The 19,414-nt window shown below is 35.6% G+C and overlaps 2 protein-coding genes across 2 annotated transcripts; one reads left to right on the top strand and one right to left on the bottom strand.

The window, feature by feature from the left end:
- The first annotated feature begins 3,708 nt into the window (after positions 1-3,708).
- Positions 3,709-10,130, top strand: LOC105116302 (CTP synthase-like). The gene is made up of 22 exons (XM_011013624.1): positions 3,709-4,066; positions 4,336-4,467; positions 4,966-5,045; positions 5,178-5,264; positions 5,361-5,411; positions 5,500-5,617; positions 5,702-5,758; positions 5,868-5,932; positions 6,082-6,165; positions 6,258-6,308; positions 6,394-6,456; positions 6,566-6,612; positions 6,785-6,854; positions 6,936-6,998; positions 7,341-7,430; positions 7,648-7,686; positions 7,789-8,016; positions 8,114-8,199; positions 8,448-8,496; positions 8,612-8,692; positions 8,793-8,886; positions 9,332-10,130. Exons 2-22 carry the CDS (start codon positions 4,350-4,352, stop codon positions 9,520-9,522), a joined length of 1,812 nt encoding a protein of 603 aa, XP_011011926.1. The 5' UTR covers positions 3,709-4,066; positions 4,336-4,349; the 3' UTR covers positions 9,523-10,130.
- Positions 10,131-11,410: 1,280 nt separating this feature from the next.
- LOC105116235 (protein SOMBRERO-like) lies at positions 11,411-14,380 on the bottom strand. Its single transcript, XM_011013510.1, has 4 exons — positions 14,030-14,380; positions 13,069-13,266; positions 12,401-12,672; positions 11,411-12,158 (listed from the first exon to the last, which is right to left on the bottom strand). The coding sequence occupies exons 2-4, from the start codon at positions 13,235-13,237 to the stop codon at positions 11,640-11,642; spliced, it is 960 nt and encodes a 319-aa protein (XP_011011812.1). The 5' UTR covers positions 13,238-13,266; positions 14,030-14,380; the 3' UTR covers positions 11,411-11,639.
- Positions 14,381-19,414: the final 5,034 nt, after the last annotated feature.

Raw genomic sequence — 19,414 nt, 5'->3', positions numbered from 1 at the left:
CCAATTGTCTCGTAAAATTCTCCAACCTGATGGAGCAAGTTTTATGCTTTTATGAAATACTAAGACTTTTGTTCCCTACCAAGTTATGATGGAAACAAGTATTTCGTATTGTCAACCCTAACTATTTTGGCACTGAAATATCATGATTTTGTTAAAGATTTTGATTAGATTACTTATTAAAAATTAAATATATTAATATAATATTTAATATAATTCAGTAAATTATCTATATTCACAGGAAAAATTTATATTATTAGAAATAAAAAAATAATACAATAAAAATATATAAAGAAGAAGAATCACATTTATTCTACTCAATTTCCAACTTTTATTGCTGTATTTATAGTTACTGCAATAACAACAAGGATATTTTCATTATTATTTTTTTTTCTTACGCACACTCACCACTTTCTTTCTTTCACTTTGCTTTTTAATTTATATCTTCATTTATAGGCATAAATGATAAGATAATTTAGTCATAAATTATGATATTAATAATAACAGCATATAAATTATATCATTTTAAAATACATGAATTGTATCATTTTGTTAATATATAGTGTAACTTATTTGATAATATCCATTTATTATTGTAGTCTTTTGATAATAACATCTCACTTTTTTAGAGCAGGCTGTGCATATATTATATTGCCGTGAAATTCGCTGAATTTAACCATTAATGTTAAAACTTGGAGATTTTTAGTGGTTGTTTCTTGCCCCTTAGCAGCATTCTTTACCTGTATATCTAACAGGCTCAGAGCCATTCTTGATGCGAAATTCAAGCTTGGAAACAGTGGTGGAAAGCCTTTTAAGCCCACAACAGATGATTTAATACGGGTTTTAGAGGATGTCTTGGTATTCTGGATCCAACATATGATATGAGTGGTCCGGTGTTCTTTCCCCCGGTGAGCAGCAGCTCCTTATTCTTGCACGTCTCTTGCTTTCAAAACCGAAACTGGTTCTAATGGATGAATCTACCAGTGCTTTGGATGTAGCCAACGAGGAATTTTTGGTTATAGATTCATCTTATTCTCTCTATTAGTCATGCTGTTGCAACCAATGTGCTAAATCTGCAAATGTCTTGCACTCTATTTGAGTAACAAATCACACCTTGTGGCACGAAAAGCCGCTGGGCACCTCCAAATTAGAGTTTCCTACCATTGTAATTGCACTGAGCAAAGACTCCACTGGCTAGACATAGTCAGATTTTATACACGATACATGTAACTCTGGAGAGTAATGGACTATGTGGTGAGTGGAAAGGATCGGAAGAAGCAAATACACAAGTTGCCAATGGCACTCAATTGTCCAATCATGAGATCCAGCACACACTTGGTTCTCATAATTAGTGGTTGTTATTCTGCGTTTGCTAAGACCAGTGATCATCAGAGATGCTTCCTAATTATTCAGGCATATTGTTTGATTAACAATGGAATTCCTTGTGTTTCGGTTCTGAATAACTCAATGGCCGTGTTGCATTTTTGCAGGCACATCTGTACAGCACATTGAGGCTGAAGGTTTAACATATATTAGCATTGGCCATGTTCGAACTCTCTATGACCACCATAGAAGGAACTTACATATAACTACAGTGATCCCACCAGCAACGAGCGCAATTGTCATATTCAGTCCATCAATCGTGATTCCGAGTAAAATGTTTCGAATCGTTAGTCAGTGTTAATATGTTGCAGCTGTCATAGAATCAAATAACATGGTTTAGCTGCGCGTTTTCATAAAGTTACCTTTTTCTCCAAATAGGAGAGGATAGTGATAGAGACATCGTACAAATCTTGTTCAGAAATACATGAAACGGAAATACTAATTCACACATCAGATTAATCCAATTTCTGCAGTGTTGCTCTGTGTTTCCAGTTATCCTACTTTTTCTGAAGATTTTAGTTCAGATTTTACTTTCTTTTCCGACCTCTGTTTCGCTGTGATTTCTTAAAAGATAATTCCACTAAATCCCCGCCTCCGTTTGCTTCTCTAACGAATAGAAGCATTAGCCCAAAACTTAGTGTTTCTCGAAAAGAACTGATGCCATTGCTTTATTAAACCAAAATTTGAAGCTTAGAAGTTACTGGTTCATCAGCAGCAGTACTCTTCATGTTCACTGCACTAGGTGGTGGCAAGGTGATGGTGACTTTTCATCTCCTTGTACAGGTGTTTAGATATCTTGGTTGTGTTAAAGGTGGCCTAACTCGAGTAAGTGGCTACTTATGTCGACATACATGCACTTGGAAATTTGATCTTGCAGACCTAGAACATGTTTTAATGCTTGTTATATATACTTGTAGTGTTAATTGATGAAGATTGACAATGTTTTGCTTGATCTTGGCATTCCATTTATTGGTTGTAGAGATCCAAACGCAGACGAAGCTTGCCATTTCAATGTCAGTGGCTTCCTTGTGATAAGATTTAGTAGTTTGGTTTGTTTTTATGGAATTTTAGCAGTTGTCTAGTTGAGTTTCTGGGTCAAGACAATTCCTAATGCTTGTTGAGTTATTTCCTAATTTTTTTCCTTGCTTGCGTGTTAATTGCTAAAGCTTTTGGTATTCTTGTTTTTATTTAAAAATATATTAAAATAATATATTTTTATTTTTAAAAATCTATTTTGAATATCAACATATTCAAATAATATAAAAATACAAAAAAATTAAAATATTTTTGTTAAAAAATTACAGTCATAGCAAAATATCGCAACACTAAACAGTAACTGATTCTTATGGGTATCTGGCTAATTAATTCTGAGTTTTTAATGATGATGTGACAGCAGCAAGACTCGAAAATAAAAATAAAAGACCCCCTTGATAGAAAATAATGACCGTGAATATCATGTAAAAACGATTTATGCTGGACTGGTATGAAACAAGTACCAGTTTGAAGAAAACGGAGGAAAAAACATGACGGCAAGACAAGGCTCTTTTTGTTTTAAAGATTTTGTCCGGTCAGCGCACTCACCTTTCTTCCACACACCGCCCCCGTACCCACCCCCCACCCCCCCCAGCCCGCACGCACTCTTAAACCGTAGAAGGGTCTAAAAAGCCGAGGGAAAGAATGAAAACAAGTTAGAGGCAAAGTTAAGCCATTACATGAAAAACACATAAAAAACAACAAAGAGAAAAGGGAACGAGGGATAAGGATAAGTCCTAAAGATGCAACCTAAGTGAAGGGATAATGTAAAGTAATGGAAGAATATCAGAATCATCATTCAAAGCCCAAACAGACAGAAGCAAAGATGGAGGGGCAAGAGTCCTCGTTGAACTCGGTCTAAGGTTTTTAACATATCACCATGACCTGTTCCTGTCGTATTCATGCACGCCAACATACATAAGCCTGCCCGTATGGAAAAAAACGAAAGAATGCTAGTTTTGAGTGGGGCCGTGCGTTGCTTTCTTTGTATAAAAAACTCCATCAAGAAAATTCTCTCCAAGTCGTCATCTCGTATATCGTGTGAATGCGTGACCAAAGTTATTTATCTATCTCCATCTTTTTTTTTATTCCTCATTGGAAGCAGAAACCCTTTTATAGCAGTTAGCAAACCCTTTTATAGAAGTTAGCTATTAAAGCGAAAAGACTCTCCCTATTTCCTCATTGGAAGAGTCCAAGAAAATCTAATAAGAAAGAAAACCCTAAAACCAACGGTAAAAAGTAAAAGCTTTTTAAAAACAAAACTGTCATTTTTTTCCTATTTGTTCGACACTTGAAAATTAGAAGGAAAAAAATATATCAGTACATCATATAAGCAGTAGAAGGCATCCTCTAACCCGCCGCCTCTGAAACAAAAACACAAAGGAGGAGAAGAGGCCTTTGGTTGGTTTAAGGAAGGAAGATTTTTTCTTTCTTAACATCTTTCTCTTGACTCTGATTGTTTCTATAACCCCATTTGCGGGGCTGGTTTGATTTGAAAGAAAGACTTCTCTTTTCCAATATCTTTCTTTTCCTGGACTAAGGAAGGGAGACGACACCAACATATATTCACTAAAAAGCAGAGAAAGCGGTAGAAAGAGAGAAGCTTCAGGTGAAAGTGAGGGTTGGCTTTGTAAAGACCGTCATTGAAGACAAGGTGGTTTTCTCATTATTCACACCAAAACCCACTCTGGGTACAATATCTATGTTGATGACATCTCTTATCTGTTTTCCTTTGACCTCTCAACTTTTTATTAGTTTTTATTCTTGTTTATCCATTGGTTTTATCAGTACTAAGACACCCTCCACTCTTTTTAAAGTCTCAGTCTTTCATCAGTTATCCTTATCTGCTTCTGTTTGCTTGTTTTCTGGTGCATTTTTTGTGTGTTTTGGTATTGAATTATAAAGCTCTGTTCTTTTTATCAGAAAGAGCATTGACAATGAAGTACGTATTGGTTACTGGTGGTGTGGTTAGTGGACTTGGCAAAGGTGTTACTGCCAGTAGTATTGGTGTTCTCCTCAAAGCTTGTGGCCTTCGAGTTACTTCTATTAAGATTGGTATGTGTGTGTGTATACATATATTTTTAATAATGTCTTGCAGTGTATTTTTAAATGGAGATCGTATCGGTTGCTTTTCATTTTAATTAGATTAAGTTGTGGATTGATAGTTTGCTCTTGTTAGGTTGTTTTTTAATTGATTAGTTTGTTGGGTTGTTTGTTAAATATGTTGAGCCTTTTTTTTTTATACTGGGTAGGGATTTTGAATGAGGAAGTTGGTCTGTAGTTGAAATTTTGTATCTGTTTTGTCGACGTTGTCTCTGAACTTTGTTGGCTACCATTTTAAACAATTTATCTCATGCGTATTCGTCTCTGATCCTCTAGTTTCGGAATCACAATATAAATCGAAAGAAAAAAAATGAAGGGTGGTCGCATTGTTTGTTGAAGCTACTGCATGCTTCCATCTTGGAATTCCTTATCATGGAATGCCTTAAATGTCTTTGGATGTTTTTGTTAATTGTTTCGATAGCCTAACCTCATGCTTGGCTATGTTTTCAGACCCTTACCTAAATACTGATGCGGGCACTATGTCTCCTTTTGAGCATGGAGAGGTCTTTGTCTTGGATGATGGCGGTGAGGTAAATTCACTGAATAAATTATTTTCCTCACAAGTATTTCTGGAGCACCCCTTCAGTGTCAATTCCATGGTTACTTCCATGATTAACATGCTTTCTGCAAAGATGATTAATTTCTTCTTTTTTATGTAAAAGGTGGATCTGGACCTTGGTAATTACGAGCGGTTTCTAGACGTTAAGTTAACCCGTGACAACAATATCACAACTGGAAAAATATACCAGGTAATGAATGTCTCCAGGATGACGTTAAGTTTATGAATTAGATGCGGCTTCACCTTAATTTCTTGCTATCTTGAAATTTCTGTCTTGATAAAATAGTCTGTTCTGGAGAAGGAGCGGAGAGGAGATTATCTTGGAAATACTGTGCAGGTCCGTTCCACATTCTGCTGTTCTTGACCGAAGCCTGTCATCATTTACCATGGAGTTAAATTTTTTATTTTGATTGTTGTCACTGCAGGTAGTTCCACACATCACAGATGCCATCCAAGAGTGGATAGAGCGTGTAGCCATGATACCAGTGGATGGAAAAGAAGGTCCAGCTGATGTTTGTGTCATTGAACTTGGTGGAACTATAGGTACTTAATTGCTGTTGATGTTTGTCAGATAAGTCGTTTTCCTTTTTTATTTTGTTTACTTAGAATGAAGCTAATTTTATGCAGGGGACATTGAATCTATGCCATTTATTGAGGCACTAGGCCAGTTCTCTTATCATGTGGGTAAGTTGATCTGCTCTGGACCTCTGTTTTACAGGCTCATAAAAAGAGATTTCTCTTTTATTTGGGTTCTGTGGAACCAAACTCTTACTTAGCTGCTGTGTGTTTTTAGGCCCTGGAAATTTCTGTTTGATCCATGTCAGCCTGGTGCCTGTTATTAATGTTGTTGGTGAACAGGTACGTATAAAGTTTTATCTTCCTCAACATGGCGTTGCACATTGATTCTTAGTTTCTCACTTGAATCTGGCTGGGGCACTTTCTTATGCATTGTATTGACTAAATTACTTCTAAGTTGTTCTGCTCTAACTGTTGTTGTATATGTATAGAAAACGAAGCCTACCCAGCATAGTGTTAGGGGGCTTAGAGGACTTGGGTTGACCCCAAACATTCTTGCTTGTCGCAGCACTAAGGTTCTCCTCGCTTTTCTCGTTGCTGGTTGCTATTTCATATTTCCTTCATGGCTTGTGGTTGCAGTCTCCTGATTCTAAACTTTATTCAATAGGCACTCAATGAGAATGTTAAGGCCAAACTATCCCAGTTTTGTCATGTGCCGGTACTGCAAGATAAACACTTTTATTGTTTTGTTTGGCTTTTATTAATCACAGCTACTGAATCTGACAATATGGCTTTGTGTGCAGGCTGAAAATGTTGTCACCCTATATGATGTCCCTAATATTTGGTACATTCCCCTACTACTAAGAGTGAGTGGTTTACTATGGGTTTTCTGATTCTTTATTCTTTTTTACTAGTCTTCAAACAAGAACTTCCTCTGCTTTTACCTTTTTAATTGTTTTCTCTTGACATGATTAGGATCAGAAGGCACATGAAGCAATCTTGAAAGCACTGAAACTTCCAGGGTTAGTGTTATGAACTCACTATATGTTTCCTTTGTGATTTGTTTTGCTTTTCATTTGGTGCATGCTCTCTCTCTCTCTCTCTCTCTCTCTCTCTCTCCAAGTTCATAGTGATAATGTTGTTGCATCAGCCTTAGTTTTTTAACAAGAGTATTAACATTTCCATAATCCTCAGTGTTGCCAGGGAGCCTGATTTACAGGACTGGATTACTAGGACAAGAGTCTATGACGTACTTCTTGAACCTGTGAGTCAGAAAGATATCCTCGATTTAAATTAATATTTGCATTTTTGTTCCATCTAACCATGAACTTAATGGGTATTACAGGTTAAAATTGCCATGGTTGGAAAATATACTGGCCTTTCTGATTCTTACCTCTCTGTTTTGAAGGTGAGTTCCTGTTTGCAGTCATATCATCAGTTACAAGCCTTTTCTGCATTGAACTTGAAAGCATGTTTGTATTTTTTCTGGAGCTATACATGTTCCCTGGCCAATCTTAGAAGGGCTTCAAAAATCTCCTAAAGACTTTATGTGGATTATGCTCTTTCATTACCAGGTTTAATCTCCACGTAACTAATCATACTGAACATAAAATCAATGAGAAACATCATATGCCATTCCTCAATCTTGAAGAGGAAGCACCAACCCTGTATTCTTTTTTTGGATTTTGTTTTATTGCATTGAAGAACTTATGAGATATTATATCCTAAGTTTTTTGGGTTACTGTGGCAGGCTCTTCTGCATGCTTCTGTTGCTTGCCGGCGAAACCTTGTTGTAGAATGGGTGGCTGCAGGTGATCTTGAAGATGTTACTGCTAAAGAGGTCAACAATGATCCAACTTCTGCATTGCAATTTTAAGATTTCACCCTACTCACACCATCAAGCGCCGCCCCACCCCCACCCACCCCAAAAAAAATAAAAAAATAAAAATAAAGGACAATTTCTTTTTAATGAAGAGAATAAAAAAGAGTATCCTAGACTGCTTTTTTCAGCCCAATATTTGTAGAATTTGATCTTTGGCTACTGTTTCTCCTTGCAGGCACCTGATGTTTATAAAAATGCATGGAATCTTTTGAAGGTGAACTTAGATATGTCTTTTAAATTGAAGCTCCTCTGGTTACATTTCTTTTCTTGGTTTGTATTTATTTTCTTCAGTCTTATGAGATTGTTTTTAATGCAGGGCTCTGATGGTGTTGTAGTTCCAGGAGGGTTTGGTGATAGAGGGGTTCAAGGAAAAATTATTGCTGCAAAGTATGCTCGTGAGAACAAAGTCCCATTCCTGGGCATTTGCCTGGGGATGCAAATTGCCGTAATTGAATTTGCTCAATCTGTTCTTGGTTTGGATGACGCAAACAGTACAGAATTTGATCCTCAAACTTCACATCCTTGTGTCATATTTATGCCAGAGGCATGTAGTGCTGCAGTCCTGACTGTTGATGTGGAATTTGGTCAATTGTTGTTTCATATGTTGAAGCTATTTGCTATAACTCTGTTTTATTTGATAGGGTTCCAAAACTCACATGGGGGGAACTATGCGTCTGGGTTCAAGAAGAACTTATTTCAAAGTTCCTAATTGCAAATCTGCAAAGTTGTAAGATTTATGACTCCTTCATATCTGTACACATCCATCACACTATATCACTTCATTTAGAGTATGCCACATGTATGCTTTCTTTTTATTATAATCTTCCTATGCACAAATACATATTTATATTACTGTGAAGACATCATTAGACGATGATGACAGCCATGAGACAGGTGAAGATGGCTGAAAGATCCAAATCCAACATTTGTTTTTTGCTCTAGTTGACCTGCCTAATCTTCTGTACTTGTGTTTAGGTACGGCAATGCCAGTTTTGTTGATGAGCGTCATCGTCATAGATATGAGGTAACTGTTTCCCATGGGCAAACATGTGGAAGTACTCTGCATGAAGAAAAAAAGTTCAATATGTCTTGCTCTTGTATATGTCTCAGATCCCTAAGAAATTGTTTATTTTGAGCAGGTCAATCCAGACATGGTAGCACAATTTGAAAATGCTGGTCTATCATTTGTTGGCAGAGATGAAACTGGCCAGCGCATGGAGGTATGTTTCTTTGAAATCATGGCAAGTGATGTATTCTACAAAGCCTAGTATTCTGATGGGTGTCAGGTGGTTATGAGCATTTTACTGTTATTTTGAGCAGGTCATTGAACTGCCTAGTCATCCATACTTTGTTGGTGCTCAGTTCCATCCTGAATTCAAGTCAAGGGCAGGAAAACCTTCAGCTCTTTTCTTAGGTATTATTTCCACTAATCACAACTGTTCAAAGTGCTCTTTTCTTAGCATTTTATAAAGTGCCTGTACTTTAGTTGGTGTTGCTTACTGTCTGAAGCTGAATTTTGAAGGGCGCTGTCCGGAGGTCATAACTGTAGCTGTGTTCAAACTTCATAACAAGTTCATTAGGAATTATATAATTGAGGGGAAAATATTCCTTTGTATCTTCTCCTGTTGCTTACTCTTTTGACAAGTTCCATTTTACCTTTGATACACCTAATATTGTTATTAACTACCTATGTTATCGAGTAGGCTGCACCATCAATGCCTCATTCCCCATTATCACCGTGCATTTGGCTTGGGCAGTCAGAGGACAAGCAGTCCATTTTATGTCATGCCTGGTCAAATGCACATTTGAGCATCCTCTTCCTCCTTAGGTATCTTCTTAATTCCTTCGCTATGTTACAGGACTTATAGCAGCAGCAAGTGGGCAGTTGGATGCTGTCCTGCAAAATTATGGCCATGCAAGCAAGCTATTGCCAAATGGAATGAGCAATGGAAAACCAATAGTGAAGCCCTATCAAAATGGGAACGCCATTAAGTCTTCCAATGGATCATTAAATGGTGCACATAGCAATGGCAATGGTGTGCACTATTAAGGAAGTGATGAACTTGAAGTGCGCTTCTGGTTATGGTTTCAGTTTTCTAAGGGTTTTCAATTCGGTTTCTCTTTGTACAGCTGTTGAGCATGGGGTAGATAATTTTAGCTTTTGAGTGACTTGTTTTTGGAGAAAATCGGAGTCTGAACTCTTGGAATGATGATAGCCTGTATTCTCCAGTTTGTCAGTGAAATATGGGCTCGAGCTGCAGCATCACCCTCTTGTTGGACAAACTGTCCTTTTTCAGTGGGAATTTTGGCTGTTTGTTTTTTGTTTTTTGAAGAGAGAAGATGTTTTAAGTCTACCCTTCCATCAACAATATAGGAATTGATACGTGTTGCGGTGATACCCCATGACTGAAGCAGGCACCTCTGGCGGCAACTTTTGGCAATATATCGATTTGTTCTCGCACTCGTCAATTCGTCCCCTGCTCTTTCGGTCGCTTATTAAACTTAGAAAGGCAATGGATGTGTAAACTTCTGTTGCGAAGCATTTGTTGACATTCTGTTTTCTTAAATATTTACATTGTATGGCTGGACAAATTTAATGTTTTTCAATGGTATTTCCCTCAAATATCTGCAAAGAGAGAAAGACTTGTGTTTAACGCTTGTGCGAGGATGAATTGTGAATATGCTGTTTGTGTGTCATGTCTGAAGCTTTTAAGCTCGCAGTTGAGATTGCTTGATATGGTATTCTGCTACTTTTTATCTTAAATGAAAATCCACTGGACTGAAATTTGCATAAGCCTATCACTGTTAATCTGATATCATGATGATAAAAAACATCTCAACCAATAATTTCAAGTTTTAACGGTGATGAGTCATCTGTTTTAGTGTTGATTGCATGCATCCCTTTCTGGACATGTGCACTCAAAGGAAATAACTCAGCGAGTTGATAATCTCAGTAAGTTGCGGGCCACAATCTTCCTGCAAGATACTCGTATATGATGAGTTCCCTTTAGTAATTAATACGACGACATATCTATTATTTTCAGGATTTCACATAGTTTTGGAAGCTGTCCTTTTGCTTATTCTGTACCCAAAAAAATATCACATCATTTTAGTTTTGAAGTCGTGGCAGACAGGCTTCTTCTATCAGGTGCAACCTTTGCCTTGTTGCCAATTAATACTACAATTTGAGACGTTTCAGACCATGTTGAGATTTTGGGAAATGTTGCCCTACAATTTAGACATCTTACGTCCTCTTGAATATTTCGCTTGCTGGTCACATATTACATGCAAGATTATCCATCCACTTGTGATGTAAACTACACCTGATGAGTTACCGTCTGTTATTGATAGGAAGGATCAGGAAACTGAAAATAAAAGCTATTCTTCCCTCATCTTTAATTTCCTTAATTAATCATGTTGTAATTTTAAAATTGAAAAGAATAATGTTGCGATGTCGTAAGAGGATGTCTGCCAGTTAAGACCAGGTGTATCTATTAGGAAGTCTCATGTTTAAGCCCTTATAACGTCTGAGAATTTAGGAGTTTGTAGAAGGTGTCGTCGAAGGATTACCTCCATCGTACACCTCAACCTATAGGGCTTTTTGCTGGGGAAAAAAGGGGGATAATACTGCAGCTGCACAAATCAATCGATCTTGATTTAATCTATATGGATTAAAAAACATGTGATTGGAGATACTGTTAGTTTGAGACATTAGATCCATTATTTCTCAAAATATGGTATAGATATGTTCGAGCATGTGGAATTAATGGAACTGTGTAGTGTGAATTGCGCAACGTTTCCTGCCACTTGTATATAGTAAGTATATTTGTAAACTCATTTTCCATGACAAAATAAGACAAGCAATATTGCAACTGGCTAAAGTAATTACATGGGAAACAGAAAAATGGGATGAAAGAAAGAAAAAAGAGAGAGGATAATAGGATGAATTAGTGATCTTGTTCTTAATAGTTTGAACTTATCTTATATACATTTTAATAATCGAAAACCAACTTAATAATAATTAAAATAGCAAGAACAGAATTTCAACTATATAATTAATATATGGATATTCCTCATCCCTACTATATATGAATAAAAATGCGTGCTCCCTCCAGTTTAATTAAGAAGGTAAAATGCAGCACGGTTAATGACATGGGAGTTGCAACTCTACTTGGAAAATCTCAGAATGTCAGTCTCGAAGCCAAGGTGTTGAAATGGGAATTTCTGAGTTGAAGTACCCACAGGATCAACAATTTGGGATGATGAATTCCTTTTGTTTTGATAGTGCTGCTGATGATCCAGGTTTTGATGAGAAGCAAGAAGCTTGTCCAGAAATGACCAATCACCATTGAACCTCCCTGCAGGGTGCACAAATCCACAACCACTCGGTGTTAACCTCAACAAGTTCTGCGAGCACTCAATGTCGTTCATGTTGTTCAAAGAGAGGGGTGACACAAACGATGGGGCAACAGCTGAGTCTGGACTAAATAACTGTGGTAGATGCATGGAGCCATCAAGGGTATAGTCTTCATATAGTGATTGCAAGTGGTTTTGTTTTGGATCTAGTGGAAAAGAAGAAGAGCTGGTCTTCATGTGAGAGAAGTGTACTTCTTGAGAAACTTCTGGTAGGAAACCTCTGGTTTGATTCTTCTTCTTGAAAACCCTGCAGACAACCCAACCATCTTCCTGCCAAAATAGCAACATATACAACATTAGTGCTCTATTTTCATTGAACCAGTCAGCTAAAAAAGAATATGAGATCACACCCATCTTGTAGAATTACTTTAAGTAAATCCCAATCCAAAAATCATGTGCCAGGATGAAGCCCAAGATCTTGGGTCAATGGTGAACTATACCTAATATTTTGTTTGTTTTTTTGTTTATTTTGGAAAAAGAACTCTTGATTCTAGTCGGCGTATATCATTTACCTGAACCTCAGAGTTGTCATCGTCCAAGCGGTACTCATGCATGATCCAATCAGTCTTTTGACCATGAGGAGCACGTCCAGTGTAGAAGACTAGGGTTTTTCTCATACCAATCCTCTGAGAGTTGCTTAGATGGATGGCCTTATCCCTTCCTGTTGCTTTCCAGAAACCTGCGGTGGTTGCCCGGTTTGTTCGAGTCCCGGTTGGATATTTCTTGTCCTTGTGGCTGAAGAAATACCACTCATTTTGAGGACCCGAACCAATCTTGCATTTGTCTGCATTTAGAAAACAAGAATGATGATTGTCCATTTTGGATCTGATGAGTTCACTTTCGCATTTTAATACTACAGTTCGAACTCATACCTAGGGAGCTCTGTAACCCTAACTCATAATTAAGTCCACCTCACCACCAAGTGTTTTAGTTCTTCTTAAAGAACTACCCAATTCAAAGATTTAAGCAGTCAGATGAGGTTTCGATCAAATGATTAATTTTACATTACTCGTTACCGTAGCTAGCTGTGTGGGGATTTTCAAGTTCAAATTGTTGGGTTACTTCATTTTGGAAACATAATTTTTTTTTTGCAATCTAACCTCATTACTCATTACTCATTACTCTAAACTGATAAGGAAGATTTTGAATTGCTAGAACAAAGAAGAAATAATCATCTCACCTCTGAGATCCCATGGCTCAAGTTTATTGAGGTCCACCTCCCTGATAACATCCAGGTCAATGGCTTCATACGAGACCTTCTTCCTCAGATAATAGTACAGAAGCTCTTCATCTGTTGGATGGAATCTGAAACCTGGAGGAACTGATAGTTGCCCGTTTCCTGTCATCATTCTCCCTAAATCTAGTATCGATTTTTGTCCTGAAATTTCAAAAGCAACGAATTAAGAAAACGAAAATGTTCTTTTATGGGCAGCAAGGGAGACAACAGACCGAACATTTCTAGAATATTTTGTGTGCATAAAAATCCATAGGGTTTGTGTAAAAAAAAAAAAAAAAAAGGAGGTTTAAAATACCTTAAACATAGGTCAAAGATTGGAGAATATGTTCCATGGTAAAACCATGCAAAATATGTTTAAACAGGCATGGAAATAATAGTTAGCATGCATAACCTTAATTAGTTTTCAAGACCCAGGTTAAACATTAGTGCTGAAGGGGATCCGGGAAATACATATCATGGTTCATGGTGGCATTTCTTACAAGAAGGATTTCATGAGATCATGTTTCTTATAACTAATCCTCTTATATCTTGTGAACACTCTTTGTTCATTATAAGAAGAGATTCAGAATCCCGTCTATATATCATGTACGTCAAAAGAGTAGAGATCATTCCTTTATTTGTTGTGCATGTAAAAACCCTACTTCTTTCTTCTTTTCGTTTTACATGGGAGGTGTAAAGTGATGCTTCTTTCGTAACATCCTATGAAAATTGCTTTTAGTGTAAAACTGAAGAACAAGAGAAAGAGGTAAAAGAAAACTTAAAGCAGGGTTAGCTCATTTTTCTTCTCAAACACACCAAACAGAATTTTAATGGAAAACCACTAAAAAAAGCATCCCTAAGAATATAAAAAAATAAAACAACCGAGAGAAAATGATGGGAAAAAAAAAAGGGGAAACAACAAGACCTTAGCTGCTGGGAATTAAGAGCTCTGTCCCTGACAAAAGAAAGAAGACAACCCGAACGGCAAAGAGCAAGCGGCGGGGGGCGGCCAAGTCCTTAATTTGCTTCAAGGGCACGGTGAGTGTGTGTGTGCGCGTGCCTGCCTGCCTTTTTAAGAGACTTGCAATTAGAGAGAGATAGAGGTGTGTGGATCAGTGCAAGGTTTAATTAAAGAAGAGTGATCACAAACCTAAGATGGGAACAGAAATAAAGGGAAAACAATAAATAAATAAAAAAGTTGATCAAGAGAAGAAAATGAAGAGGATAACAGCATGCTGGTTATGTCTTTTTGCGATATAGCTTTGGTAAATGTCCTTTGAATGGGAGACCTCATTCCCCAAAATCGCCTCATTAAAATGAAGAAAATCTGCTTAACTGTCAATTACTAATATCAACAGATTATTTAACGTGCATATTTGTCAGCAATCGTGCACATGATAGCCAGACACAGTCAAGAGTCAGAGGAAGAGAGGGGAATGATGGAGAATTCTCCTTCTATTCTTGTCTGTGTGTTTCCCTTGCAATTGTCTTACTTTATTTATTTCTTTCTTAAAATACGGTTTCTTTTAATGATTTGAAAACCAGCCAGGCATGTAGCTAAGAACCCCCAAGAGATACATATATATAAAACAAAATGTCTCCCGTGTATAATAAATTATAACATATACGGTCCAATTATTTCACATCTCGTGTAGCCAGACATTATAATTAATAATCATCCACAATAAATAACTATACATCTCTTGACGTTTTGTTGCTAAATGATGGCTACCTTTTCTCATTGATTTGAGCATGTCTTTGTACGCGATTAAAGATGTCCAGCCATGAGCTGATTTATTGGTTCAAACTAGAATTTTTGGTTGCAGTTTTATAATGCTTGGTCTAATATATACTCATAAAAATTTTTTTTGGATCTGATTAGCACCGCACCTGTTGATTTAGTCTCTGAAATTTGTAAAATCAGAAAATCAATAATCCATAACTATGATTATTATGTTAATTTGAAGAGATTCCTATGATTATATGTATTTTGGTGAAAAAGGACGGATCTAGAAGTTGAACTACGGTTAAAAACTATACCTGCCGAGCAATGCTGAAAGGTTGTTTGGAAATGCGTCTTTTAAAAATTTTAATTTTTTTTTGCTTAAAATTAATTTTTTTTCTTGTTTTCATTGTTTGATATAATGATGTTAAAATTATTTTAAAAAAGATTAAAAAATATACTATTTTGATACCCCTTAGTACTATAACATTGCCCGAAAAAAAGACCCACACCCTGGGATGGGAGGGAAGGATTTTGGCCGAGAATTAATGAAATTTTGTAACTTGCTAATCTGCTTGATAAAGATCGAAACAGAAAAACTACACAGTAATCTCGGGTGATGTGCAATAAATTTTATAGGTTAGGTTCGAAATGTTTGTATCAGAGAATAAAAGTAGCGACCTACTTCTGTTCTACACAGAAACTCAAAAGCATTTAATTATCCTAATCAGGGGAACAAATATACCATTTCTCTTTTTCAAAAAAATAAAAAATAATGCTGGGAAACCTCCTAAATTGAAGGTTAGCTAGGGCGCCCGAAGTTCCAATTAGGTTTCAGAAGACAAGTTCAGGATTATAAAAATCCCATGTTATTATACGTACTCTGAAAACTAGAAGCTGACATGATATGACAAACCTAGCTAAGGCAAGAAAGAACGTTTTAGGATCCCACCTGCAAAGCCCATGACAGATGGGAATGGTTTCTGTTCCAGAGGTCCAATTTAATATCGATCAAATAATAATAAAGATGACAGAACACAATCAAAGGAGAAAAGAGATTCAGAAAATCAGAGTTAATTAATTATGATCGTGGTTTTAATCCATATTTTGAGAAGAAAAGACATGCTTCTTCTACGTCCAGCCAAGGAAAAAAAAAAAAAGAAGATAGTAAAATAATTTTAAAAAAAATTGGGATCAAGATTTCTGAAGTCTGAAGAACCTCCGGTCAACTCAGGGGATAGGAGGATCTATGGCCCTTGAATCATGTTCAGTGAAATGAGGATTGCATCAAATTCAGTGCAGCACTCATATGACTCGGGGTTCCAAATAAATACCATTTAATTCCTCGAAAAATGTGAATTAATTTTATAATTACGTGCTAAACTCTCTTCTTTTCGTCTTCTTTGGCGAGCGTGCTGTAGATTCACGAGGATTGCCCTTCAATTACTTGTATATATGACCTCTTTTTATTTGAGATAATTAAAATGGATTATGAATCTAGTACCTTTCTCTTAACTCTTCTTTTTATTGAAACAAGAAACTTCCTTATGGTAAGGACTTGAGATTAAGGGGTTTGCTCCCTCTGTGATCTCAGATTCGAGTCCTTGGTTGCTCATATGATGGCCACTGGAGACTTACATGGTCGTTAACTTCAGGGCCCGTGGGATTAGTCGTGGTGCGCGCAAGCTGTCCGGACACCCACGTTAATCTAAAAAAAAAAAAACTTCCTTATAAATTAATTCAAAAGTCCCTCATGGCTTGCCTTGCCTGTACTTCAAGAAGAACAATTCCTGTACATGTAATCTGTCATCCATTTTTAGCACGATTAATTAATTAAAATTAAGCTGGACGTTCACATAGGATTTATTCTTAAAATAAAAACAAAAAACAAATATCCTCTTCAAGTAGTGAAGGATCAAGTGGGGACTTGGTAATACCAGTAAATATCGGCCTCAACTGGTTTTATATATATATATATATTATTTTTTGCTCAATTTCAACAAACTGGATGAAATTTCAAACTCGACGTCAGCAATTTCCATTGACATGAACATGTCAAACTCGAGTTAATTTCAGCTCGAAAACGGAAATTAATCTACCACTCCAAAGATATTTTTTTACCACCCATCGACGATGAAAGAGTGCGTTACCACTGAAATCAAATTTCTTTAAAAGTAAAATATTTTTTTCTACAGTTAGTTTTCAGTGGTATAGGCGTATAGCTGCGTTTTTCAAGAAATTTGATTTTTTTTATTTTAAAATTATTTTGGTATTAAAAATAAATTTATTTTGATATATTTAAACACTTTAAAAAATAACCAATACTACAATTTCAAACACTATATTAATCTTTTCCTATTCAATGTATGATATTCTTAATTACTGGAATTTTATAGAATATAAAAAAGTTATCTAACCGCACACTTCAACACTTTACTTTAATTTTATCATGACATTAATGTTTATGAATTTATGTTCAGTAATCGTCCCATGGAGGAGTTGAAACCCTGAAAACATCTCCTCAATCCAATTAAGAAATGATGCTACTAGTAGAGTTAGAGCTCATTATTGAGAAATACATTATATAGGTATATGACATCATCTCACACATCGAAATTCACAAATAAATCGCATGTTGTAAGAAACAAGTACTTTTGAACCGGAAATATTTCAAGAATAAAAGGAAGCAGACATGAAACTAAAAGCTTCTCTGGCTTTAGTTAACCCGGATGGGAGGTCTGAAGAAGACAACGTAGTAAATGCAAGCCAAAGGGATGTAATAAATGGAATAAGATGGTTGATGAGCTTTGCATGGGAGCAAAAGAGAGAGTGAGAAAATGAAAGAAAGAACAGAGCAAAACCTCTCTGAAAGTCCGAGGCATTTACACGTGCTGATCCAACACATTTACTCCATCCAAGGCCTCGATCGGTTCCATTCATTTATTACATATATCTTAGGGTTTTAATTTTTTTAGTGAATTATTTCACTCCCATATGCCTACTCTCACGCAATCTCTTAATTCCTTGCATAATAATTAGAAGACTAGATAGAGTAGGGGATTCCTGGTCAAACACGGTGGAGAAATACAGCCACCAAAACTATATATAATGGTTCATTATAAACACATTAATTTGCATTTATTTTCATAATTTAACAAAATGGAAGTGGCTTGGTGTGCCGTTCCCTTTACGAACACTTCTACTACTGCCACACATATTTATCATTAATGTGCATGGGGGTAGCTTCATGCCAAAGGGAATCCTATGCCATGTACAGATACACGAATACCTTCAAAGTCAGCACTCACTAGCTCCCTTTCGATATCTCTACGATTGACGCATATATATAATGTATAATTAATTACCGATTTCCAATTATACATTGAGAGAGCTGTGGAGTGTTGGTTTTTTTTTTTTTTTGATGGTGTGGTAATCGGTGAGTCAGTTTGCCACTCGGCATCCCCAAAGTATAGTACTGTTGGCTATAGTTGTAGCTTGAGATAATGTGATTATGCTGTTAATGAAATGAAACACAAGTCAAGTCATTGATTTTAATAAAACTCAAAAGAACTAAGTCGACGTGGGCAATATAATAAACTTCTGTAAATTTATCCATCCCATTTAGAAACCCAGTTGATGAGTTTTTAAGTATATTCAGTGATTGTTTGATAATTTGCTAGTTTTTGCCATTATAATCTTAAAATAACATGTTTAAAAAAAATATTTTTAATTATAAGTTTTTTAAAATAAACAAATTAAAAAAATATGTGTTTGGTTAAAACTATGTGAGGTGAATTTTTGTATGCAAATTCTTTAAATAAAAAACAATTATTTTAGTTTCTACAAAACTAAGATTTGAAATATAATTATGTATATGGATTTTTTTAATATTTAGATAAAAAAAATAAAAATTATTACAATAGTAAATGATTCGTAGAAGATAAACTGGATATATTCTCACATGATGTAAAATTCAAGTGGACGTTCCAAGACAAATTCTAAAATCTTACTAGATGCCTTTTTCCTTGATTTTTGAGGTAAAAAGCCTGAAAAGCTAAGAGAAAAAGGAGCCAAGAACTCGTTACCACATGTAATTTTATAAAGATATCCACTCATGAATAGGCTTTGGAGCTGATATCTAGTTAATGAATGAACGACAAACATACGCCCTGGAACCGGCTTTAAGAAATATTTGCGCATTGGGTTCCCTAGTAAATGAAAAATATTTATTACCATAAAATATTTTTTAATAGTGATTGAGAAAAAAAATAATGAGATAATGAAAATAGTTAAAAAAAATATTTTATTGGAATTTATGAAATAAAAATATTTTTTAATAAACAAAATAAGTTTGAAGATTAATAATAAAATATTTTTTATTTATTAATTTTATTATAAAATATTTTACTAGAAATAAACACAAAAAGTTTTTAAAAATAAATTTTCAAAATTAAATATAGAAAAATCTGGAAATTTTTTTTCTATAAAATATTTTATGACAAAACAAAATTGGTTATCATTTAGATTTGTTTTAAACAATGTGTCATGAAATTTTTTTAAAAAAGTTTGTGTTTCAAGAAAAAAGAA

The sequence above is a fragment of the Populus euphratica genome, unplaced genomic scaffold (genome assembly GCF_000495115.2).
Source record: "Populus euphratica unplaced genomic scaffold, PopEup_1.0 scaffold1.1, whole genome shotgun sequence".
NCBI classification, from domain to species: domain Eukaryota; kingdom Viridiplantae; phylum Streptophyta; class Magnoliopsida; order Malpighiales; family Salicaceae; genus Populus; species Populus euphratica.
This window is presented reverse-complemented; position numbering and strand designations above follow the sequence as displayed.

Excerpts from the sequence above, each read along its gene's own strand:
- LOC105116235 (XM_011013510.1), bottom strand. The coding sequence starts at position 13,237 with ATGATGACAGGAAACGGGCAACTATCAGTTCCTCCAGGTTTCAGATTC. Across the intron at positions 12,673-13,068 it reads TGAGCCATGGGATCTCAGAG|ACAAATGCAAGATTGGTTCG; the intron begins GTGAGATGATTA and ends TTCTAAATGCAG. Across the intron at positions 12,159-12,400 it reads ATGACAACTCTGAGGTTCAG|GAAGATGGTTGGGTTGTCTG; the intron begins GTAAATGATATA and ends CTATTTTGGCAG.
- LOC105116302 (XM_011013624.1), top strand. The coding sequence starts at position 4,350 with ATGAAGTACGTATTGGTTACTGGTGGTGTGGTTAGTGGACTTGGCAAA. Across the intron at positions 4,468-4,965 it reads AGTTACTTCTATTAAGATTG|ACCCTTACCTAAATACTGAT; the intron begins GTATGTGTGTGT and ends CTATGTTTTCAG. Across the intron at positions 7,431-7,647 it reads AAGATGTTACTGCTAAAGAG|GCACCTGATGTTTATAAAAA; the intron begins GTCAACAATGAT and ends TTCTCCTTGCAG.